Source organism: Cervus elaphus, chromosome 11, assembly GCF_910594005.1.
Source record: "Cervus elaphus chromosome 11, mCerEla1.1, whole genome shotgun sequence".
Classification (NCBI taxonomy): Eukaryota; Metazoa; Chordata; class Mammalia; order Artiodactyla; family Cervidae; genus Cervus; species Cervus elaphus.
The window spans coordinates 100,922,210-100,947,251 of NC_057825.1; the positions used below are offsets into that span (position 1 = coordinate 100,922,210).

Genomic DNA, 25,042 nt, shown 5'->3' on the forward strand with positions numbered 1-25,042 from the left:
ACCTGCTCCAGTATTCTTTTTTCACAGTTTATGTATTTATGGCTGTGCTGGGTCTTTGGTGCTGTGGGGCTTTTCTCTAGTTGCTGTGTGCAGGCCTCTCACTGCGGCGGCTTCTCTGTCGCCAAGCGCAGACTCTAGGGTGCAGGGGCTCAGGGGCTGCAGCTTGATCCGAGGCACGTGGGGTCTTCCTGGATCAGGGACTGAGCCCATGTCTCCTGCATTGGCAGGTGGATTCTTTACCACTGGGCCACCAGGGAAGCCCCGCTCCAGTGTTCTTGCCTGGAGAATCCCAGGGACAGAAGAGCCTGGCAGGCTCTATAGTCCGTGGGGTCGCAGAGTCAGACACCACTGAGCGACTCACACTTGCATTTTTTTTCATACATATATCCCTTCTTTTTTCATATCCTCTCTTCCTAATATTTGTCTCTTTTTAAAATGGACTTTTTATTTTGAAATAGTTTTCAATTGATAGGAAAGTTGAAGATATAATACAGAGAGTTCCCATCACCCTCTTACCAAGTTTCCCCTGTTAACATCTTACAGAACCATGGTACATTTGCCAAAATGAAGAAGGCAGCCTTGGTACATTGCTGTGAACTAAATTCTAGACTACTTAGGTTCCATCATTTTCCCCAGGGTGGCCTCTTTCTCTTCCAGGACCTTATGTGTTTCATTGTCATAGCTCCCTGGTCTCCTCTGAGCTGTGATGATTCCTCTTTCTTTCCCTGTATTTTATAACCTTGACACTTTTGAAAAGTTTTGGTTAGACATTGTGTTGAATGTCCCTCACTCTGGGCTTGTCTGATGATTTTCCCATATTCAGGCTGAGATTATGAGTTCTGGGAAAGTGTGTGAGGGGGAGTGCCCTTCTCGTCATGTCGTATGATTTGATATGATACTGTTGTATGACATCACATCACATCACACCAATCACATCACATCATATCATACCATGGTGTACACCTTGTCAAGGTGGCTCACATTTTTTTCTTTTGATGTAAAGTACAATGAAATACAAAATTATTAAGGGTACACTCTCAGAATTTTGGCAAATGCATTCACTCAGGTAACTCAAACCTCTGTCAAAGTAGAGAATATTATAATCAAGCTGAAGTCCCAGTACTTTGGCCATCTGATGCAAAGAGCTGACTCATTGGAAAAGACCCTGATGCTGGGAAAGACTGAGAGCAAGAGGAGAAGGGAGTGACAGAGGATGAGATGGTTGGGTGGCATCACCGACTCAATGGACATGAGTTTGAGCAAGCTCTGGGAGGTGAAGGACAGGGAAGCCTGGCGTGCGGCAGTCCACGGGGTCGCAAAGACTCGGACGCGACTTTGTGACTGAACAGCAACGACACTGTCCCCCCGGAAAGTTCCCCCATGCCCTCCCCTCCAAAGATAGCCACGCTTCTGCTTTTCTCCTGCTATGTTTTGGTTTTGTTTGTTTTAGAATTTAATAGAAATGGAATCTACAGTGTGTTCACGCAGCATATTTTTTGTGGTATAATAATTCAATTTAATCCCCTAAAGCAATGGAAATGCGTGAACCACAGCTACCGTAGACACTCAGGATGAGTCTTATTAGCCATGTTGAGTGAGCGAAGCCAGACACAGGAGATTACATCGTGACTAATCCCATTTCTTTAATATTCAAAAGTGGTCAAAAATAATTTATGGCATTACAGGTCAGGAGGGCAGCTAGCATGGGCAGGAGAGAGGGTGTGATCGAGAGAGAGACCGAGGAGGGAGTCAGCTGATGTGTTGTGATTTCCATTGACTTGGCTGGGGATTATACAGGTGGGTGTAATCTTTGTGATAATTTATTAGGCTATACTTTTATGACTGTTGCTTTGTTCTTGGTGTATTACATATTATTAAAATACTTTAAATATAAGATACTAGTTTATGCCCATCAGCTGTGTGTGTGTGTGTGTGTATGTGAGTGTATTTGATGATGCCATGTGTATTCCCTATCTATTGCTGCATAGCAAATTACCTCAAAACTTAGCAGCCAGTTTTTGTGGGTCAGGAGTTTCACAGCCTCTTAGCTGGGTCTTCCATGACGTTGCGTGTAGGGTGTTGGTTGGGGCTGAAGGTGTATAAAGGTTTGAGGGGGCTGGCAGGTCCACCTCAGAGGCGGGGCACTCACACGGCCAGTTGGCTGGAGGCCTCAGCATCTCCCCAGGTGGACTTTTGTGTCGGACTGCTTGAGTGTCCACATCATGGTTGCTGGCTTCCTCTGGAGCAAGAGATCCCAGAGAGTCCAGAACAATGTTTTCTAGACTAATACATGCCATTTATACGTATCAGTAGAGCATTCCTTGGGCTCCCCTGGTGACTCAGCGGTAAAGAATCTACCTGCAATGCAGGAGACCCAGGTTCCACCCCTGGATGGGGTAGATCCCCTGGAGAAGGGAATGGCTCCCCACTGCAGTATTCTTGTGTGGGAAATCCCATGAGCAGAGAAGCCTGGCAGGCTGAACCCATGGGGTTGCCAAGAGTTGGACATGTCTGAGCAACTAAGCAGATGTGTGTGTGCTAAGCCACTTCAGTTGTGTCCGACTCTGTGCAAACCCACGTCTCTTATATCTCCTGTGTTGGCAGGTAGGTTCTTCACCCCTCGCGCTACCTGGGAAGCACATCCACAGTACATTCCTTTTTATTGCTAGGTAATATTCCGTTTTATGACTAAATCATAATTTATCAATTCTGTTAATGAATGATGGCTGCCTGGATGCTTTCCAGTTTGGGGCTCTTATGAATAAAGCTGATACAAACATTCTTCTACAAGTATTTTTTAAAAGAATGTTTATTTATGTGTTTGGCAGGCTCGGTCTTAGTCGCGGCACACGGGGTCTTTGATCTTTGTTGCCGTGTGTGGCTTCTTTAGCTGCAGCATTCAAACTCTTAGATGTGCACTTGGGATCTGGTTCTCTGACCAGGGGTTGAACCTCGGCCCCTTGCTCTGGGGGTACAGAATCTTAACCACTGGGCCACAGGGAAGTGCTGAGATGAACTTTTTTTCACGCAACACAGTGCCTTGGGGATCCGCCTCAGTGGTCATATGTATCAGTTGTTCTCTCCTTTTCATTGCTCTACTCTATGAATGTACCGCAGTTTATCTGTTCCCTCATCGAGGGGCATTTGGATTATGTCTTGTCTTTGGTGATTACAAATAAAGTTGCTATAAACATGCATGTATAAGTGTTGGTGTAAATGAAGGGTTTTATTTCTCCCTGGTAAATACCCAGAAGTGGAATTGCCGAGTTGTAAACTCAAGGGTGTGTTTAACTTCATGTTCTTGTTGTTGTTCAGTCACTAAGTCATGTCCAACTCTTTTCGACCCCATCAACTGCAGCACGCCAGGCTTCCCTGTCCTGCACTACCTCCTGGAGTTTGCTCAGACTCGTGGCGATTGAATTCATGATGCCACCCAGCCATCTCATCCTCTGTTGTCCACTTCTCTGCCTTTCCTCAATCTTGCTCAGCATCAGGATCTTTTCCAATGAGTCGGAGCTTCTCATCAGGTCGCCAAAGTATTGGAGCCTCAACATCTGTCCTTCCAATGAGTATTCAGGGTTGATTTCCTTTAGGATCGACTTCATAAGACACTGTTAAACTTTTCCAGAGCGGCTGTAGCATGTTTAGAATTCCCACTGCCAGTGAACGAGAGATCTAGTTACTCTGTGTCTTCTTTACAGTTGGTACTGTCAAAGTTTTTATTTCAGCCTCTCTGTTAGGTATTTACGATTCAGGGTTTTAAACTTAGTGTCTTATAGTCTGGTCCTAACTCCACATGTGGAACTTCCCGGTGAGGCATCGTCTTATTAATACTTATGCTGGATGCCCATCCCCTACACGACTCTGAGGATAAGTGAAGCTCCTGTCTTTTGCTTTTACTCTTGCCTGTAATGTATCCTAGCTCAGAGGTTTTCAAGCTTGTTCTTAATAATGGAACCATGTTTAAAAAGCTAAATCCTACACAGACCACCAATAGGTAAGTCAGATGGTGGAGCTGCTGGGAGTAGAGCTGGCCCTCTCTGGACCCCATCACCACCCCGACAGCTGTCCTCAAGGTGCTGCCCAGCATGTGGGTCCCAGCTCTTACTCTCAACTCTCATGCCATCTACCCAGGACCTGCCAGGTCTCTTAATTCCATAGGACCTCTCTCTGCCACTTACGGCACAGACATAAAAATATTTGCCAAATCTTCATATCTTACAGACCCAAGAAGACAGAAAAGAGAAATTATATCTGTTAAAATACCAAAAACCATTGTTATTTATGATTTATGCCTTGTGTGTGTCTGTGTGCTGAGTCTGTCTGACTCTTTGTGACCCCATGGACTGTCTCCTGCCAGGCTTCTCTGTCCCTGGAATTTTCCAGGAAAGAATACTGGAGTGGGTTGCCATTTCCTCCTCCAGGGGATCTTCTGACCCAGGGATCGAACCTGAGTCTCCTGCAGTGGCAGGTGGATTCTTTGTACCACTGCGCGCCCTGGGAAGCCCAGTAATCGGAGTAGGCCACCTTAAATGCTAAATACTGTTTGTATAACAAAGCTTCCCAAGGGGTGCAGTGATAAAGAATCCACCTGCCAGTGCAGGAGATTCACGGAGGTGCAGGAGATGCATGAGTTCAACCCCTGGGTCAGGAAGATGCCCTGGAGTAAGAAATGGCAACCCACTCCAGTATTCTTGCCTGGAAAATCCTGTGGACAGAGGAGCCTGGTGGTCCTCAGTCCACGGGGTCACAAAGAGTCGGACATGACTGAGCACAGAGCAAACAGAAAGACTAAGATTGCTAAAAGTAGAGGTTGATATTTAAAAACAGAAAATGCACAAACAAATATGTATGTTTCATGGGAGAGCTTGAGATGTTCCTGAAACCCTGACTTTTCCGTCACTGAGATAGTTACCTTTTTGCTTGAAAAGCATTAGGAATTTAGGCATTCATATTATGATAAACAGATGTTCAAACTTTCAGGAGGACGGATACTAAGATTGGCTTCATCCAGCTTTGCTGTCTTTGTTAAATAGTAATTCCTTGGGGTTGCTGTTGAAATGAAGAACAAGCGCCATCTAATGGTTATATTTAAGTGTACAGGTCAAAATAAGTTAAAACATTTGTTTTTGGAATATGTATCCTTTAACTTACATGCTAGCAAGATTATGCTCAAAATCCTTCAAGCTAGACTTTAGCAGTATATGAACTTTCAGATGTAAAAGCTGGGTTTAGAAAAGGCAGAGGAAGCAGAGATCAAATTGCCAACATTCATTGGATCATGGAGAAAGCAAGGGAGTTCCAGAAGAGCACCTTTCTCACTGGAGGATAATCGCTTTACAGTGTTGTGTTAATTTCAGCTTGCAGCAGTGTGGCTCAGCTCTAAGTGCAGACACATCCTCTCTCTTCTGAGGCTCCCTCCCCCTCCCCCGCCCACCCCTCTCAGAGCCCCGGACCAGCTCCCTGTGCTGTTGAGGAGGTGCCCGCTGGTCCTTCGTTTTATGCGTGGAGTGTGTATACGTCCATCCCAACCTCCCAGTTCATGCTACCCTCCCCTCTCCGCGCACCGCCCCCCGCCCCGCCACCGGTCCATTCTCTAAGTCTGCATTTCTATTCCTACGGTGCAAATATGAAACCTTTCTTTCTTTCTCTTTTGACCCCCTGTATTGACCACACAGCTTGTGTCACACACACTGGCCTCCTTTGACGCACAGTGTCAAACCAGAGCTTCAGAGAGGCCCAGCAAAGACGTCTGTTCTGCCAGATCCCTGGGTCCAAAGGCTCCATTCACGGCCAGTTCAAGGTCTTAACACCTGTTTTGTATCCATTTGTCACAGGTATGATTTGAATCTGGATGAAATGAGAACTTTGACATTTCAGAGAGTGACATTTACCATGGGCCTCCCTCTGTTAAAACGTGCAATTCAGGATCAGGTAAGTCTCACTGTTATTATGGTGTAAAGTGTGTGAATGAGAGAGACACAGAGAGAGAAAAAGATTTGGTTTTGCTTTGTTTGCTTTTGTGACTTGTGGAAGGAAGCACATTAATTTTGTCCTGGGGGAAGCAGACAATTTGGTCGGAATGGGAGTGGCTCCCTCACCCTCCTGTTCTGCCCCCTTCCTGTTAATCTAATTGACATTCACTTCTCTCAAGCCAGCAGGCCAGGATGTAGGAGAATCAGCAAAGGTAGTAAAATATTTGTTCATAAAACAAATATGATTTGGGTTTTCAAGTTCAAATATCTGAGAAATGTAATAATAAAATAATAAAAATAAACAATTCATTTTACAGGCTTTTCAAGCATTTTAGTCTTGTCAAAAATGGATGAGTCTTGTTTGTCTAAAAATTGCCATTCTCAACACAGTGAAAATTTTTTAGTGAATTTAGCCTTGCTAAAAAGAGAGAAGGAAAGAAGCAAAGAAAATGTGATGAGAGGATTCCTTTGTGAGGCTAGCATTAGGAGCTCTATATTTAGCCAAGTTTAAGTCCATTCCATATAGTCCATTAAGTTCGTTCATGTAGTTAAAGCTATGGTTTTTCCAGTAGTCTTGTATGGATGTGAGAGTCGGACTGTAAAGAAGGCCGAGTGCCACAGAATTGGAGCTTTTGAACTGTGGTGCTGGAGAGGACTCTTGAGAGTCCCTTGGACTGCAAGATCAACCCAGTCAATCTTGAAAGAAATCAACCCTGAATATTCATTGGAGGGACTGATGCTGAAGCTGAAGCTCCAAAACTTTGGCTACTTAATGCGAAGAACTGACTCATTGGAAAAGACCCTGATGCTGGGAAAGATTGAGAGCAGGAGGTGAAGAGGGCAACAGAGGATGAGATGGTTGGATGACATCATTGACTCAATGGCCCTGAGTTTGAGCAAATTCTGGGAGATAGTGAAGGACAGGAAAGCCTGGCATGCTGCAGTCCATGGGGTCACAAGGAGTTGGACATGACTGAGTGACTGAACACCAACAACAAAGTCCATCCATGCAGCTTCATAGCTTCCTTAGTCCTAACATTTTATACAGGAACAATCTACCTCTTGGTGAGACCCCTGGTGGAGGGGCCTGAGCTGGGGATGAGCTTCCTTAGATGCTGAGAAGCTGAAAGTATTCTGCTGTGAGCCCGGCCCCCTTTCTGCCCCCTTGGTTTGCAGAGAGAGAGGCTGAGGACTGAACCGGTGGGAGTCTCGCGCATTCGGGAGACCACGGGGCCTTGTTTCTCTGTGGAGTGTGACTCAGAGCCAGTGGGGGCCTGAAGTCCATGGCTGAGACCACATCCCACCCCCTCACCCACCTTGGTTGACTGTCTGTCCTGGAGAGGCAGGGATAGAAGTCAGCATCTTCTCATCAGGAGGGAGTTACAGGCAGAGCTTTGGTATCTGCTGGCGAGGTCCTGCAGTCCCTCCGAGGTGACAGGGCACAGCATTGCCACCCTTAGCTGGAGAGCGTGTGCAAGGAGACACCCACAGAACAGGGCGACACATGCTGGGTAAGGCTTGGGGGATAGTTTTGCACTGATCAGATCATACTGGCAAAGTAGATGTCCAAACTGGTGAATTGCCTCTAAATGGAACATACATTTAGAGGCAAATACAACCAACCAACCAACCAATTAACCTACCAACCAACCTACCAGCCAAACAGCCTACCAACCCGCCAACTAATAACCAACCAAGAAAACAACCAACTAACCAACCAACCAACCAGTCAACCTACCAACCAACCTACCAAGCAAACAACCTACCTACCAACCTGCCAACCAACAAACCAACCAACTAACCAACCTACCAACCAAACAACCTACCTACCAACTGCCAACTAATCAATCTACTGACCAAACAACCTACCAACCAACCTACCAACCAAACAACCTACCAACAAACCTACCAACCAAACAACCTACCAAGCAAACAACCTACCTACCAACCTGCCAACCAACAAATCAACCAACTAACCAACCTACCAACCAAACAACCTCCCTACCAACCAACCAACTAAACAACCTACCAACCAAACAACCTACCTATCAACCTACCAACCTACCAATCAAACAACCTACCAACCAACCTACCAACCAAACAACCTACCTACCAACCTGCCAACTAACCAACCAACCAACTAACCGACCAACCAACTAACCAACCTACCAACCAACCTACCAACCAACAAAATAAACAACCAGCCTACCAACCAACTAACCAACAAAACAAACAAACAACCAAATTAACCACCAAACAGCCCACCAACCAACCAACCAAACATAAACAAACCCTAATCCCTCTTTGCTTTCAGCTGCTTTCTCCGTCACAGCCTGGCCTCCAAATGCATCCAGCCTGGGGCTGGGGGAAGGTAAAAACTTGACATGGGGCCAGTCTCCTGCCCCTTTAATCAGCCCATTATGTCTAAGGCTTAACTTAGTGTCAAAATTCAAGACCCGGACGTGAGAGTTGATGCTTTAGTGAGGTTTACAGTCTCAGCCTGACCCCCATGTCTGAAGGAATAGCCTGCGTACCCTTGCTCCCCGTGAAGCATGTGAAGCCCTGCATCCAATTACCTTCCTGTTTCCTTGGCTCCCTCTGGGTCGTCAGCAGCCAGACAGCTCTGCCCTGGATGTTTAGGTATGATTCCTCTGGGAGGCACAGGATTGGCCTTGGACGATCCCGCCAGTTCATTTCTGTTACTTATTTCAGGCTGTTTGGCGCTTCTCTCTGTGTGAATTAGCAAAAGTCAAAAAACCTGAAGGAAATTAAACCAGTCGGTCATCAGTCACCAGGGCATAGGCTCCTCTTGGGGGATGGGTGTCCTAAGATTCATCTGTGTGTAAAGACTCTCAAATTCCACCCAGTGAACAGCTGGAGGAGCTGTCCACAGCCAGTAATTCTAGAAGAAGTGTTGTGTGATTCATCCATGATTTATCTGCCTCTTCCTGAAATTATTGAGTCATGGCTGCACTGCCCGTTCAGAGAGCGGTCCAAGTCCTTCCGTCTTTCCCTGGCCCTCGTGTTGCTCTTAACTTTCGGGGACGATCTGATGAGCACCCAGGCAGAGGGCGGCGTGTAACGTGTGATGATGATGTTCTTGAAGACGAACGAGGAGTGAGCCTCATTTGTCTCAAGTCTCGGCAGACAGCCCACAGGCTGAGAAGAAGCCATTAAAATGTTTCCACTCTGTGTTCTCCCCTCTGTCATCTGCAATAGATTAGAGATGTTTCAATAATGTAAAAAGGAAAACAGTATCTGACCTTGACTACAGAGCATATACACTTGCACATGTGTGCACGCACACACACGCAAACACACAGTGTGAATCATCGCATTGCACCCTTTGACTCTTCCTGCACCTGTTTCCAGCGTCATCATCTTTGTGCCCCGTAGTCAACTCTCTTGTCTCTCCCGGAGAATTCAGGACCAGGTCCTGGGGGGTGGAAGTCCTGGCTCCCAAAATTTCCAGACGAAGACACAGAGGACCCAGTTGGTTTACAGTCTATTTTGTGGAAGCGCTTGGACTGGACCCCATCCCCTTCCTTGGGTGCCTGGTCCCATCTCCTCAAACATTGTCCATGGAGGCTGATGGTCTGCACCCAAATCACCGTAACTAGTAACAACAGCTCACATTTACTAAATTCATATTTTGTGCCAGGTACAGCTCTAAGAAGTTTGAATGGATGATTTCATTTAGTATTCCTAACATCCTTAAAAGGTATTCCCATTTTACAGATGAGTAAACTGAGGCTGAGGAATTGACCAGAGGTCATAGGGAATGGAAACCCACTCCAGTATTCTTGCCTGGAAAATCCCACAGACAGAGAAGACTGGCAGGCTACAGTCCAGGGGGTCGCAAAGAGTTGGACACAACTGAGTGGCCGAGCTTACGTGCACACGCATGCAAGTAGTAAGCTGTATGTGTAACTAGTGGAGCACAGATTCAAAGCCAGGGCGGTTGCTTCCTGAACCCACTCAAATCGGATGATTTCACCCCAGGGTGCACTTAGAATCCCCTAAAGGAGCTTTCCAAACTCTGGCCACCCAGGATTTCGGTCAGGCCAATCAGATCAGCATTTACATCTCTCAGTTGATGCAGTGTGCATCCTGGCTTGAGTGCTGAAGCTCTGACCTTCTTTCTCGGTACCCTGTACTGTCTCTCTAGATTGTTCCCATCCAGCATTTGGTCCCTGCCAATCATGGTTTGTATCAATAACCTCAGATATGCAGATGACACCACCCTTATGGCAGAAAGCAAAGAGGAACTGAAGAGCTTGTTGATCAAAGTGAAAGAGGAGAGTGAAAAAGCTGGCTTAAAGCTCAACATTCAAAAAACTAAGATCATGGCATCCGGTCCCATCACTTTGTGGCAAATAGATGGGGAAACAATGGAAACAGTGACAGGCTTTATTTTCTTGGGCTCCAAAATCACTGCAGATGGTGACTACAGCCATGAAATTAAAAGATGCTTGCTCCTTGGAAGAAAAGCTATGACCAACCTAGACAAGATATTAAAAAGCAGAGACATTACTTTGCCAACAAAGGTCCTTCTAGTCAAAGCTGTGGTTTTTCCAGTAGTCATATATGGATGCGAGAGTTGGACTATAAAGAAAACTGACTGCTGAAGAATTGATACTTTTGAAGTTTGGTGTTGGAGAAGACTCTTGAGAGTCCCTTGGATGCAAGGAGATCCAACCAGTCTATCCTAAAGGAAATCAGTCCTGAATATTCATTGAAAGGACCGATGCTGAAGCTCTAATACTTTGGCCACCTGACACGAAGAACTGATTCACTGGAAAAGACCCTGATGCTGGGAAAGACTGAAAGCGGGAGGAGAAGAGGATGAGAGAGGATGAGATGGTTGGATGGCCTCACCTACACAATGGACATGAGTTTGAGCAAACTCTGGGAGTTGGTGATGGCTAGGGAGGCCTGGTGTGCTGCAGTCCATGGGGTCGCAAGGAGTCGGACATGACTGAGCGACTGAACTGAATCATGGTTCGGGGCTGACTCAGGGATACTTCATCTTAATATTTCCTTTTCCCAGGAGGGAGCCAGTGGGACTCAGGCTCCTCCTGGCTGGGTGTAGGTGGAATGGGGATGGGTATCCGGATGATGAAGCCCCACTGCACCCGTGACGGCTTCCTCTATCCCCGCCTCAGCCGTCTTCTCTCCCGCCCTGAGCTCTTCTCATCCTCACTAACATGAGCCATGTGGGCTGTGGGTGTGGTAGCATCATTATTATCTAAGCCAGAGGTTCTCAAACCATGATCTGAGGACCCCTCGGGGTTACTCAAGACCCTTTCACATATTGATTCTACCTGAAAAGTATACGTCAGCTACCTGCATGCATGACATCATCAACTTCAACCAAAACTGCATAGGGCAGAGCACAGTGCAGAAGCAGGCGTGAGAGGCCAGCTGTCTTTTATTAAGCCAGATGCTAACACAATTTGTAAAAATGCAAAACAATACCATTTTTCTCATTGATTTTTTTTGGCTTGAAAATGATGGTTTTTTTCATAAGAATTATGTCACTTTCATTAACATGTAATAGGTTCATTATTGTTTATAAATGGCTAAATATTTTAGAAATGCTCAGCTTTAATTGTATAGCAACTTGATAGATACAACCTGTGTAAACAAAAGCTCTTTGGACTCTGAGATAAGTTTTAAAAGTTTAAGAGTTGTTCAGTTGCCAAGACTCTTTGCGATCCCATTGACTGCAGCACACCAGGCTTCCCAGTCCTTCACTATCTCCCAGAGTTTGCTCAGATTCATGTCCATTGAGTCAGTGATGCCATCCAACCATCTTATCCTCTGTCATCCTCTTCTCCTCTTGCCCCCAGTATTTCCCAGCCTCAGGGTCTTTTCCAGTGAATTGGCTCTTCGCATCAGGTGGCCAAAGTATTGGAGCTTCAGCTTCAGCTTCAGTCCTTCCAATGAATATTCAAGGTTGATTTCCTTTAGGATTGACTGGTTTGATCTCTTTGTGGTCCAAGGGGTTCTCAAGAGTTTTCTCCAACACCACAGTTCAAAAGCATGAATTCTTCAGCACTCAGCCTTCTTTATGGTCCAACTCTCACATCCATATGTGGCTAATGAAATTATTCTTTATTATACTGTAATTATTATTTCCATCAGAATTTTAGAGACTTCCCTCATAGCTCAGTTGGTAAAGAATCTGCCTGCAGTGCAGTAGACCTGGGTTTGGAAATGGAAAACCCTGGAGAAGGACCCTGGAGACCCTGGAGAAGGAAATGGCAACCCACTCCAGTATTCTTGCCTATTCTTGCCTGGGAAATCCCTTAGACAAAGGAGCCTGGTGGGCTACAGGCCATGGGGTCACAAAAGTCAGACGAAACTTAGTAACTAAACCACCACCATACTGTAATTACTATTTCAATCAGAATCTTAGATGGTGTCTGTTTGGTATGGTTTGGGTTTTTATATTTAGAGACATATCTGAGGTGAGGGGGTGGTCAGATCTGGAATGGAATAAGCTTCAAAAGTCAGCTCCCCTTAGAAGGCATCAGAGAGTGGGGATTTCTATTGCTTTCTTCATGAACCCTGAGAAAAGGAGCAGTCTTTTCCAGGAAGCCGTTAGGCTGACGCTGTCGGCGTGTTGTAGGAAAGGACCTGAGCAGAGGATATGCCAGGAGGCTGAGGCCGTCCACCCCTCTGGTCCCACCCAGGCCCACTCAGTTGCCCACCATTGCCAGCACCATGAGCAGACACACACCACCCTGGGACTGGTTCCTGACCTCCTTTGAGCTCTTGGCTCCCACAACCTGGCCTTGGCTCTGTCCTTGGCTCCCCGGCTTCTGTTTGTACCGGCACCTGGGGGCCTGACAGGCCGCGGCGCGCTGGGCCTTGTGTGCTGTCTCTGGCAGGAGGCCCTGTCCCAGCTCCAGCATGACTTGGACCCTGGTTGCCTGGCCAGCACTTTGGTTGGGTCAGCCCTGGCCCTGTGGGAAGCTCTGGAAGATTTGAGCAGAGGTGACAGGACACAGTGAGGGCCTGTTTACAGAAGTTCCTCTGTGTAGATTGGCACCTGAACAGAGCTGTCATCTGTGACAGCTACAGGGGTTATTTGAAAGGGTGGGCCAGGGAGTGATCTAGGACCCGCCCAGGGACTCCACTGCAGCTATGGGCTTGGTGCTATTTATTTATTGCACTGGAAACCATCCTGCGTAATGGAAACTCATTTTAAGGCACAATGATTCTTCTTGCATTGAACTATTATGTTAAACATAACAGTAGTGATTGCCTGTTGTCGTTCGCTGAGTCCCTGCTGTGTGCCAAGAGGGGTGAGTCATTTGTTCTACAATCATTTGTTGAATACCTACTACAAAGTAGTGCGAGAGGCAGTGAACAAGACAGGCAGAAATATACCTGCATCACGGAGTTTACATTTTAGGCAGCAAACTAATAAAAAAGTAAATTTATGGTTGTCAATGCTAGAGATAAAAATCAAGCATGGTAAACTGGAAAAGAGGTAACCCTATCTCTGTCCACAGATGATATGATTTTTTATGTAGAAAACCCTGAAGATTTCACTAACAAACTGTTAGAACTGATAAACAAATTTGGTAAAGTTGCAGGGTACACAATCCATCTGTCTTTTCCATTAAAATTCATATCAAATAGTGCACTTCCCATTAAGAGCAAAGTAAGCTCATGAGTCAGACTGGTAATGTCAATACGGTACATTCTTCACTGGGTGCTGTCAGTATTGGTAAATTATATGATTACACTAATCATCATAAAAATTTCCAAGGCAGCTAGGAATTTGGTAAGAAGCATATGCTGCCAAGAGAAGAGGCATTAAATTTAAGGCAAGAATTTGGAAAATCTGAAACTGTCAAAATGCTGCAGTAATGTTGTGACAAGTGAAAAATGTCTTTGGACAGAGCCATGGGAATGTCATTTTCCATCATTCCTCTTCTGGGCTTTCCTGGAGTAGTCAAGGTCCTTGGGGAGGACAGAAGGACAGTGGCAACAGGCAGCCTTTGTACAGAATTCTCCCAGCGCTGTGCTCAGGGACCCCACTCTGTGCCTCAGGGGAGAAGCAGCCAAGAATAAGGAACGGCTGGGAGCAAGAGGGGTCAGGTGTGGGAGCCACGGTCAGAACCCTGGACTTGTTTTGCAAAGGTAACTGGAGTCATGAGAGGGTTTTCTCAAGGGTGGATAGGGAAGAGGAAGCACCGTGTAAGGCTTATTTTATTTTTCTAGTTTTTGGCCGCACAGCACAGCATGGAATCTTAGTTTTCTGACCAGGGACTGAACCTGTGCCCCTGCAGTGGAAGTATAGTATCTTAACTGCTGGACTGCCAGGGAAGTCCTGTAATGCTCATTTTGAAAGTTTTATAGTATCTTGATCAAAATTGACAAGTTGATTCAAAAAATGTATATGGAAATACAAAAGACCTGAAATCATTAAAGCAGTTCTAAAAAAGGACACATTTGGAGAACTCTCGCTATTTGATTTCAAGACTTGTTCAAAAGTGCCTCAAGATTATGTGGTGTTGGCATAAGGATAGACACATAGATTAATGGGACAGAATAGAGAGTCCTAAAATAAATCCACACGTGTGATCAATAGATTTTTGGACAGTGTTGCCAAGGCAATTCAATGGGAAAATAAAAGTCTTCTCAATAAATGGTATTGGAATGACTTATAAACTTATAGAAAAAACGTTAGCTTTGATCCCTACCTCACGCTACACACAAAAATAATTTGAGATGTATTAGACACCTAGACACAAATTCCACAATTACAGAGTTTGTGGAAGAACAAAGGAGAAGGCAGAGGTTTCTTAGGACATCAAATGCTAGATACATAAAAGAAAAAGAACTGATAAATTGATCTTTATCAAAATTAAAAGCTGTTGTTCATCAAAAGACATCATGAAGAGAAGAAAAAGACAATCTACAAACCAGGAAAGAATGCCTACAATGCATATATCTGAAAAAAATTACCAGATACAAAAGACTTATACCCAGGATATATAAAGAGTTCTTAGAGCTAAATACTAAAAAGATAAACTAACTATTCAATTTAAAAAATGGGCCAAAGACTTGGATAGACCCTTTATAAAAGGGTCCAAATGGCCAATAAGCATAGAAAAATGTGCTCAGCATCTTTAGACATCTGAGAAATGCACATTTAAATCATAATGAGGGCCTTTCCTGGTGGCTGGGTGGCTCAGACTCTGAGCTCACAGTGTAGGGGGCCCAGGTTTGATCCCTGGTCAGGCAGCTAGATCCCACATGCCGCAACTAAGAGTTCTCACATGGACGTGAAGACCTGGTGCAGTCAAACCAACCCAGCCAGCCAGCCAAGAAACCAAAGAGCCCACAGTGAGATGACATCACAACCCCCTGAGAACTGCTGAAGGTGGGAAAGACAACACTGATGAGGATTTGGAGGAACTAGAATTCTCACACACTGTTGGTTGGAGTGGAAAATGGTATAGGCTTTTTGCACAAGTGTTCAGCACTTCCTTACAACCCTTTAACCAGCAGCTGCATCCCTGGGGGTTTACAACAGAGAAATGGAAACACATATCCCCAAAAGGATATGTTCATGAATGCTTACATCAACTTTACTTGAAATAACCCCATGCTGAAAACAACACAAATGTCCATCAGTAAGGGACTGGACAAATTGTGGAACATTTGCAGATGGAAAACTATTCAGCCATAAAAAAGAATGAATGACAGATACACAAAACAACATGAATGCCTTATTTGCCCAGAAGAAGACAGATATGAAAGTATATACTATACAGTTCCATTTTTGTAAGTTCAAGAACAGGAAACGCTAGTGAATGTTGAATGAGAACAGTGGTTGCCCATGGGGGTGGTGACCCTGTAAAGGAGAATGAGGGTACTTTCTGGGTGGCACAGGGACGTTCCATGATCTTAATTGGTGTGATGGTTACACAGGTAGATAATGGACCAGAACTCGGGCACTTATGCTCTGTGCATTTCGCTGTATGTAAATTTTGCCTTAATAATAGGATCATCCTGGCTGATATTTGGGGCAGAGTGCAACAGGAGGCCAGCTGAAAGGCTGTTAGAATAGTCCAGGTTCAAGCTGGTGATGGGAGATGTAAGAAGTGAATAGACTTGGGACCCCTTTTGGAGGGAGGGTCAGGACTAGGTAGCTCAGTAGGTAAGAGCATTGTTTAAAGCAGGCCCCAGAGGACTGAATCCTTGAAGCCCATTTACTTATTCTATTTGTATGTTTTACTCTGGTTCATTTTCTTTCTAAAATAATTTAAGGTTCATTATAATATAGGACATGTATTCAGTTCGGTCGCTCAGTCATGGCTGACTCTTTGCGACCCCATTGGACTGAAGCACGCCAGGCCTCCCTGTCCATCACCAACTCCTAGAGCTTACTCAAACTCATGTCCTTCAAGTTGGTGATGCCATCCAACTGTCTCATCCTCTGTCCTCCCCTTCTCCTCCCTCCTTCAATCTTTCCCAGCATCAGGGTCTTTTCCAATGAGTCAGTTCTTCACATCAGGTGGCCAAAGTAGTGGAGTTTCAGCTTCAGCTTCAGTCCTTCAAATGAATATTCAGGACTGATTTCCTTTAGGATGGACTGGTTGGATCTCCTTGCAGTCCAAGGGACTCCCAAGAGTCTTCTCCAACACCACAGTTCAAAAGCATCAATTCTTCAGCACTTAGCTTTCTTTACAGTCCAACTCTCACATCCATACATGACTACTGGAAAAACCATAGCTTTGACTAGATGAACTTTTGTTGGCAAAGTAATGTCTCTGCTTTTTAATATGTTGTCTAGGTTGGTCATAGCTTTTCTTCCAAGGAGCAAGTGTCTTTTAATTTCGTGGCTGCAGTTACCATCTGTAGTGATTTTGGAGGACCCCCCCCCCCCACCAAATAAAATCTCTCACTGTTTCCATTGTTTCCCCATCTATTTGCCATGAAGTGATGGGACCGGATGCCATGATCTTAGTTTTCTGAATGTTGAGCTTTAAGCCAACTTTTTCACTCTCCTCTTTCACTTTTATCAAGAGGCTCTTTAGTTCTTTACTTTCTGCCATAAGGGTGGTGTCATCTGCGTATCTGAGGTTATTGACATTTCTCCCAGCAATCTTGATTCCAGCTTGTGTTTCATCCAGCCCAACGTTTTGCATGATGTATTCTGCATATAAGTTAAATAAGTAGGTGACAGTATACAGCCTTGACATACTCCTTTCCAGATTTGGAACCAATCTGTTGTTCCATGTCTGGTTCTAACTGTTGCTTCTTGACCTGCATACAGATTTCTCAGGAGGCAGATCAGGTGGTCTGGTATTCCCATCTCTTTAAGAATTTTCCACAGTTTACTGTGATCCACACAGTCAAAGGCTTTGGCATAAAGCAGAAATGGGTGTTTTTCTGGAACTCTCTTGCTTTTTCAATGACCCAACAGATGTTGGCAATTTGATCTTTGGTTCTTCTGCCTTTTCTAAATCCGGCTTGAACATCTGGAAGTTCATGGTTCACATACTGTTGAAGCCTGACTTGGAGAATTTTGAGCATTACTTTGCTAGCATGTGAGATGAGTGCAATTGGGCAGTAGTTTGAGCATTCTTTGGCATTGCCTTTCTTTGGGATTGGAATGAAAACTGACCTTTTCCAGTCCCTTGGCCACTGCTGAGTTTTCCAAATTTGCTGGCATATTGAGTGCAGCACTTTCACAGCATCATCTTTTAGGATTTGAAATAGCTCAACTGGAATTCCATATCTTCCACTAGCTTTATTCATAGGGATGCTTCCTAAGACCCACTTGACTTCACATTCCAGGATGTCTGGCTCTAGGTGAGTGATCACACCATCGTGATGATCTGGGTTGTGAAGATCTTTTTTGTACAGTTCTTCTGTGTATTCTTGCCACCTCTTCTTAATATCTTCTGCTTCTGTTAGGTCCATACCATTTCTGTCCTTTATTGAGCCCATCTTTTCATGAAATATTCCTTTGGTATCTCTCATATTCTTGAAGAGATCTCTAGTCTTTCTCATTCTATTGATTTCCTCTGTTTCTTTGCATTGATCACTGAGGAAGGCTTTCTTATCTCTCCTTGCTGTTCTTTGGAACACTGCATTCAAATGGGTATATCTTTCCTTTTCTCCTTTGCTTTTTGCTTCTCTTTTCACAGCTATTTGTAAGGCCTCCGCAGACAGCCATTTTGCCTTTTGCATTTCTTTTTCTTGGGGATGATCTTGATCACTGCCTCATGTACAATGTCACGAACCTCCCATCCATAGTTCTTCAGGCATTCTGTCTATCAGATCTAATCCCTTGAATCTATTTCTCACTTTCACTGTATAATCATAAGGGATTTGATTTAGGTCATACCTGAATGGTCTAGTGGTTTTCCCTATTTTCTTCAATTTAAGTCTGAACTTGGCAATAAGGAGTTCATGATCTGAGCCACAATCAGCTCCTGGTCTTGTTTTTGCTGACTGTATAGAGCTTCTCCATTTTTGGCTGCAAAGAATATAATCAATCTGATTTCAATACTGATCATCTGATATTGACCATGTATTCAGTAAGACTGATTAAATGTAATTAAATTAGGGAAATTGAAACCAGAAGATAGAAGAAGCAAATATGCCAGTTTGGGGACTGATGTTAGAAAACTAAGATCAGGAACTTGTTTTTGCCCAGTCCTCTTGGCTAGGCTCCTAACAGGGCTTGCTAATGGGTTATAAAGGGGACAGTCAGGGTCTTTTAATATCAGAAGAAAGACATCTCAGATTATAGACACCCATGCAGTGTTGAATCAAGTTGATTGTAGTTGAAGAAGGAATGATTTTCTTTTGGAGACTCTCTGGGCTTATAAAATAAAAAATATACATTTTTGTAGAATTTGCTTTGTAATAGAATATTGTATCATGAAGGTCTGATATATCAAGTGCTTTATAAAGAAATGAAGATTATTTTAGGGGAAATTACCTTCCTTCTATTTGAGACTGAATTTATTAAGCAGAAATGTAAATATCATGAAGTATAATTTAGGATAAAATATAAGTTTGAGTATATTCTCTATACATTTATGGAACCATTATCATTTAAAATTACTATAAGGTAATAGTCTGATATGGGAATTGAGTTTGGCTTGAATATATTCAATCAGCCTAAATGAATATATAGATACAGTAGAAATACTGCAAGAATGTATGTTGAAAAATGCATTAATTATTTGATTGACCATTACTAGTGTGGGCAGTTCAGTATGCTGCCAATTGAATATGGGGGAGCCCTTGTAGATATTAGGCATTCTTTATTTAAGAACAATTAGCGAATCAAAGGAAAATGAAATGAAAGAAGAACTGAAGAAAAGGGAGAATTTATGTGTGGAGAAGATGTTAAAAGTATATGCTAGTAAGGAAATCCATCAACTTAAGCCTCGTCTTCATTCTGAAACTTTTGCTCGATGTCTTGAAATGGACCAACCCAAACAAATGCTTGAGTCAGCATCAGAGCATTAGTGGCAGACTTCTATGGCATTGCCCATCGGATCTAACAGCAAAGATCTCTGTCCTGGGCAGAGACTTGAGAAGGAAAAGAACTGTCCCAGTGAATTTATTATGCTCCAGGATGGCTACATTTGGGATTGGTTCTTTAGGAAATGTGATGGCGATTTATTTCACTTTTATGTGTGTAAGGGTGACCATAGCTGGATCCCACCGATGGCAAAGTCGTGCTGCCCCATCCACGGTGGAAGTGGAGAGAATGAACTATGCTGAAAACCATGCCTAGTTGGAGATGCTGAGGGATTTCCCTGGTCCTGGTGGGTTAGGTTTAGCTCCAGCAGAGCACGTGGTTTAAGGGGAGGAAGGGGCTGTTGTAATGAAGTGAGTGGGGTGATTCCTAGCAAAGTCAGCTGGGCACTGGGACATGTTAGTGCCACATGCTTTCTGGGGATGAGGCTGGTGGTACAGGAGGGAGTTTATTAGCAACTGGGACTGGGCCGCCCAGAGTCCCGGGCTTCCTCCAGCTCAACAGTGAGGAGCATTGAGGACTGGGAGCGAGAGGTCCAGGTAAGCACTCTGAAGATCTAGCTTCTGGCCCTTCTTCTACCACTTACTAGATGATTCTTGTTGGACAAGTCTTTTGACCTCCCTGAGCCTAGACTCTTCCATCCATGACATGGGGTCAGCACTTCTTGTCCCACTAAGCCCTTCATGGAGAGTCGTTGTGGGGATCTGCAGGATAGAGGACCTAGGGACCCTCCGAAAAAGCCCGCACATATCCACTACAGTTGTTTTTTATTATTTGCTGGGAATGAAACCTCCTGTGTGAGTGAGGCTGGAGCCAGGCACTGGTACATGCTCCAGCCTTGGAGGTATTTTAGGAAATAATCAATCCAAGATGCACTGGGTGGGAGCCATGCTAAGAGTCATAAATCTTGACAGTTTGCTGCTTGAAAAAATTAATAATGCTTGAGAGGAACATTGTAAAAACCCATAGGAGGGAAAGGAGTGTGTTTGTGGAGAGAGCTTAAGCCACTGTGGAAACTGAGTCATCCAAGGAAGATAGGCTCCTGCTGCCCTGGTGGGGCGTAGTTTACACACACGGACAAACAGACAGCACACACGTATACATTCATGTACACAGGCAGCTTGCACGAGTTTTGTGGCTTGCATCTCAGAAGAGACTGGCGAATCCAGTGGTGGGGACTCCAACCTCCAATCTGGTGGTCCAGTGGTTGGGACTCCAAGCTTCCAACTCAAGGAGAACAAGTTCCATCCTGGGTCGGGGAACTAAGATCCCACATCATGGGAGGGCACGGCCAAAAAAAAAAAAAAAAAAGCTAGCATTAATTCCAACAATGGGTAATTGGAATTTACACATGCAAGGATCCGTTACTTTCGGCAGAATTGCCACCTGCCTCTGAAACTTTAAAATGAAACAGCAATAGTGCTCTTGTCCTGTCCCATTTCTTGCTGGTGGAGAAGAGCCTGCTTATGTAGCTTTGGGATTCAAGGCACAGCAGTGGAAGACAGTGTCACAAAGGGGGACCAGACCTCATGGTTTTTAACTGATCAAAGCCCTAGGATGGTCTGTGGTTAGAAACAAAAGTGAAGAATAGTGCTTTTCCTATGTCCAGAATGTTCCAAAACCTTCTGAATCCTCTGTTTTGACATCAAGATGGTCGCCTGGACTTGTGCCAGGCACTCACTGTTGGTGGGAGTGTTGGTGAGTTGTCATGGAGAATCGTTGGGGAGAGGGCCAGGGACAAACTTGGTTAAGGCCACTTGAGGCCAAAGGCAAGATGGCAGGGCTGGCCTCCATGCAGGTGCAGTCGACTTCCTATTATGTGAGAAAAGAGTCTTTAACTACTTTGTCTGTGATCTGAGAGCAGATGATCACATTAAAGAAGAATGAACCAGATGCTCACTACTATGTATAAAAGAGATAAACAACTAGGATTTACTGTATAGCACAAGTAACTATACTCAATATCTTACCATAAACAGTGATGGAAAATAATATAGATATATGCTGGCAAAGATTGAAGGCAAAAGGAGAAGAGAGTGGCAGAGGATGAGATGGTTGGATGGCATCACTGATTCAGTGGACATGAACTTGGATGAGCTCCAGGAGATGGTGAAGGACGAGGAGGCCTGGTATGCTGCAGTCCATGGGTTCGCAAAGAGTTGGACATGACTTAGTGACTGAACAACAACAATAATACATTTATATAAACATAACTGAATCACTTGGCTGGATACCTGAAACTAACACAATATTGTACATCAACTATACTTAAATAAAAAAATTTTTATAAGGATGAAAACATTGACTTCTGTAGGGTGATAGGATTATTTTTTTTATTTAAAACTTGCTTAATAATGGTGTTGAATTTTTTAAATTGTAAAAGTAACGTGTTTATTATTTTTAAAAATGTTAATTTAAATGGTTAGGATTCAAGGGTATCCTTAAATCCTAAGGATATGTTGACTTTGGGTCTGTCATGTTTTCAGGTGGAGAGAACAAGGAAGTTTGTCAGTCGGAGCCTGGTCATAGGAGAAGTCCTCTCCACAGCGGACATGGCCACAGGAGTAAAGGTGAAGGTTACTGGCTCTCCCACCCTTCATATGCTGAGAGTTTTGTTTTATTTTACTATGTTTTTTATTTATCTGGCTGCGCTAGGTCTTAGTTGTGGTGTGCGGGATCTCATTCCCTGACCAGGGATTGAACCTGGGCCCCCTGTGTTGGGAGCTTAGTGGCTTAACCACAGGACCACCAGGGGTGTCCCATGAACTGATAATTTTGCATGAAAAGGAGTGAAAACAAAACGAAACAATTCCATAGGTGTCAGTCTATTCCTACAAGAGATGTTTATAAAATGGTACACCTCCCAACACATCCCCTTGACTTCTTCTTCAACCATTGTATTCAATTCGGTATTTGCTTTTCTTTGCTTTTCTTTTTGTATAGTTTTGTTGCATTTATGCCAATCAATTATTTTCCTTTAATTTTATGTTTTTAATGAGTTAATTAATTTGGCCGCACTGGTTCTTCGTTGCTGCTCGGGCTGCTCCAGTTTTGGTGAGCGGGGGCTGCTCTCTGGTGGTGGTGTACGGACGTCTCATTGCAAGGGCTTCTGTTGTTGCAGAGACAGGCTCTAGGCACTTGGGTAGGTCTGGTGCACGGGCTCAGTTGCCCCTTGGCATGTGGGATCTTCCTGGAGCAGGAACTGAACCTATGCCCCCTGCACTAGCACGTGGATTCTTAACCACTGGACCACCAGAAAAACCCTCCTAAGTCTTCAACTACTGAATAATACTCCTTTGGGTGGAACAACACTTGGAGTTCTTATATACTTCTTTACACTTCTCCATTTTTGCTGATTAAATGGGTATAAAATGGTTGTGCTGTAGACTTGTTTTGCATGTACCAGCTCACCGAGGGTGGTAAACAGAATAGCCTGACAGGCATGAGTGCCATGACCTTCCTGATGCCCTGTTTCCCAGCGGGCATGTGGCTCTACATGTAACCTTCTCTCCCTCCCTTGATGCCACTGCATCTCCAAATAAGTCTCTGCATGCAGACATCCAGTCCTGATGTCACCAAAGGGGAGAAGTTATGATGAGAACATGAAGAGGAAATGATCAAACAAGCAGCCATTGATGAGTCCAAGATGCAAACTGTTTCTGTTCTGTGATGTTGACATTTAAATGAGTAGGAATAAAAGGGCTTCCTTGGTGACTCAGACAGTAAAGAATCTGCCTACAATATAGGAGACCTGGGTTCCATCCCTGGGTGGGGAAGATCCCCTGGAGGAGGAAATGGCAACCCACTCCACTATTCTTGCCCGGAGAATCCCATGGACAGAGGAGCCTGGTGGGCTACCATCTGTAGGGTCTCAAGGAGTCAGACATGACTGAAGTGACTTAGCATGCAGCAGCGGAAATTAAAATCGAAGACTTCTGTGAATGCCATCCCAGGGTGAGGACGTTTGTGGGGAAACTGGCCTCCCTACGATTTCAGCCAGGCAGGGTCTCTTCTCTTTTGGCTGTGGCTTCCACAGTGGAGAAAGTCAGCGCAGATGCAGCAAGTAGATCCTCCTTTCAGAAATCCTAGAGCTTCCTTCTGAAGACTCCCGAGCCTCAGCTGGTCATTTTACTACCCTGCCCCCTTCTCTCTGGCAGGTCTCTGTGGGGAGGCCTCCGCGGCGTGTCCCCACTCCCTGCGTGGGACGCCTGCTCCTCTGCACCTGCCAGGTCTCATGCTGAGCCAGGCGCATGGAGCTGCACGGGGAATGTTTGTGTGAATGAGGGGAGGGCAGCCTCTGGTGTCAAGCAGCCTGAAGAAGCATTTCAGCCCATTGCAGCACGTGGACCTTACTTCTCGGGTGGGCCAAAAAGTTCGTTTAGGGTTTTTCCATAAGATGCGACAGAGAAACCTGAATGAACTTTTTGGCCAACCTAAGTAGACCCTGATTCAAACAGCAAACTGTAAAGAAAGACTAGGAATCAGTTGGGGAAACTTGAGCATTGGCTCTCTGGCAGTATTAAAAGATTATTATTGTATCTGAGGTGAAATAATGGTTCTAGGATCATGCTTTTAAGAAGAGTCCTTTACCTTCGACAGAGGCTTAGGAGATACTTAGGGATGAAGTGATAGGACATCTGGGATAAATTTTGAGATCACCTGGGGTGTAGAATGGGAGAGTGGACTGGGGAAAAATGAATAAAATGGACCATGAGCTGGGCGTTGTTGAGTTCATGATACTCTTCTATTTTGTTTGCATTTTCCCACAGTAGAAAACTTTAAAAAATTTTACTCCTGAGTAGCCTAGAAGGAGATTTGAATAGATTTAAAGAAACAGATCTTTAAAAATGCTTCTCTGGTCACATCAGTCCTCTACTGGAGACCTCTTCCTCTTATGGTTTAGAGAAGCCCTCCAGCCCTTGACCTGACTCACAGGTCCTCAGATGGCCTGGGCCTGCATCCGCCTCTGCAGACACCTCCTGTGCCCTATGGTCCCGCCCAGGAGACCTGCCGCCTGGGCCTCTGGGTCTCGTTTCCACGTCTGGACCACTCCTGCTGTCATCCTAGAAGGACCCTTTGTCCTCCTTCACCTGCCTGACACTCGTTCTTAAGTCCCTGCTCAAGTGTCCTTCTTTGAGGGGAACCTCCCTCCAGCCTCAGGTTTATTTCTTTGTCTTTGTCTGCGCCGAGTCCGCGTGCTGCTCAGGCTTTTCTCTGGCTGTGGTGAGCGGGGCTGCGCATTGCGGGGGCTTCTCTCCCTGTGGCGCGCGGGCTCCTCGGGCACTTGAGGGTCCGTGCTTGCCGCACGTGGGCGCAGGAGTTCAGTCCCCAGCTGCAGAGCGCAGGCTCCATAGTGTGGGTGCAGGCTGAGCTGCTCCCCGGCGTGTGGGGTCTTCCTGGACAGGGATGGAACCCGTTTCCTACATTGGTAGGGGGCTTGTTTATCACTGAGCCCCCGGGGAAGCCCAAGCCTGAAGTGTAAACCCCACTTACATGTTGTCATCTGCCCTTGTACCTTACAGTGTCTGTCTGGGTGCGC

The 25,042-nt window shown here is 44.9% G+C and overlaps 1 protein-coding gene across 11 annotated transcripts in view; it reads left to right on the top strand.

Moving 5' to 3' along the window:
- Positions 1-25,042, top strand: part of ACOXL (acyl-CoA oxidase like) — a 345,680-nt gene that overhangs the window by 19,115 nt on the left and 301,523 nt on the right. For all 11 annotated transcript variants that reach the window (XM_043918764.1, XM_043918767.1, XM_043918771.1 and 8 more), the window contains exons 2-3: positions 5,838-5,934; positions 21,990-22,073. In XM_043918764.1, coding sequence (XP_043774699.1) covers positions 5,838-5,934; positions 21,990-22,073 — 181 coding nt within the window. The remainder of the gene's footprint in view (positions 1-5,837; positions 5,935-21,989; positions 22,074-25,042) is intronic.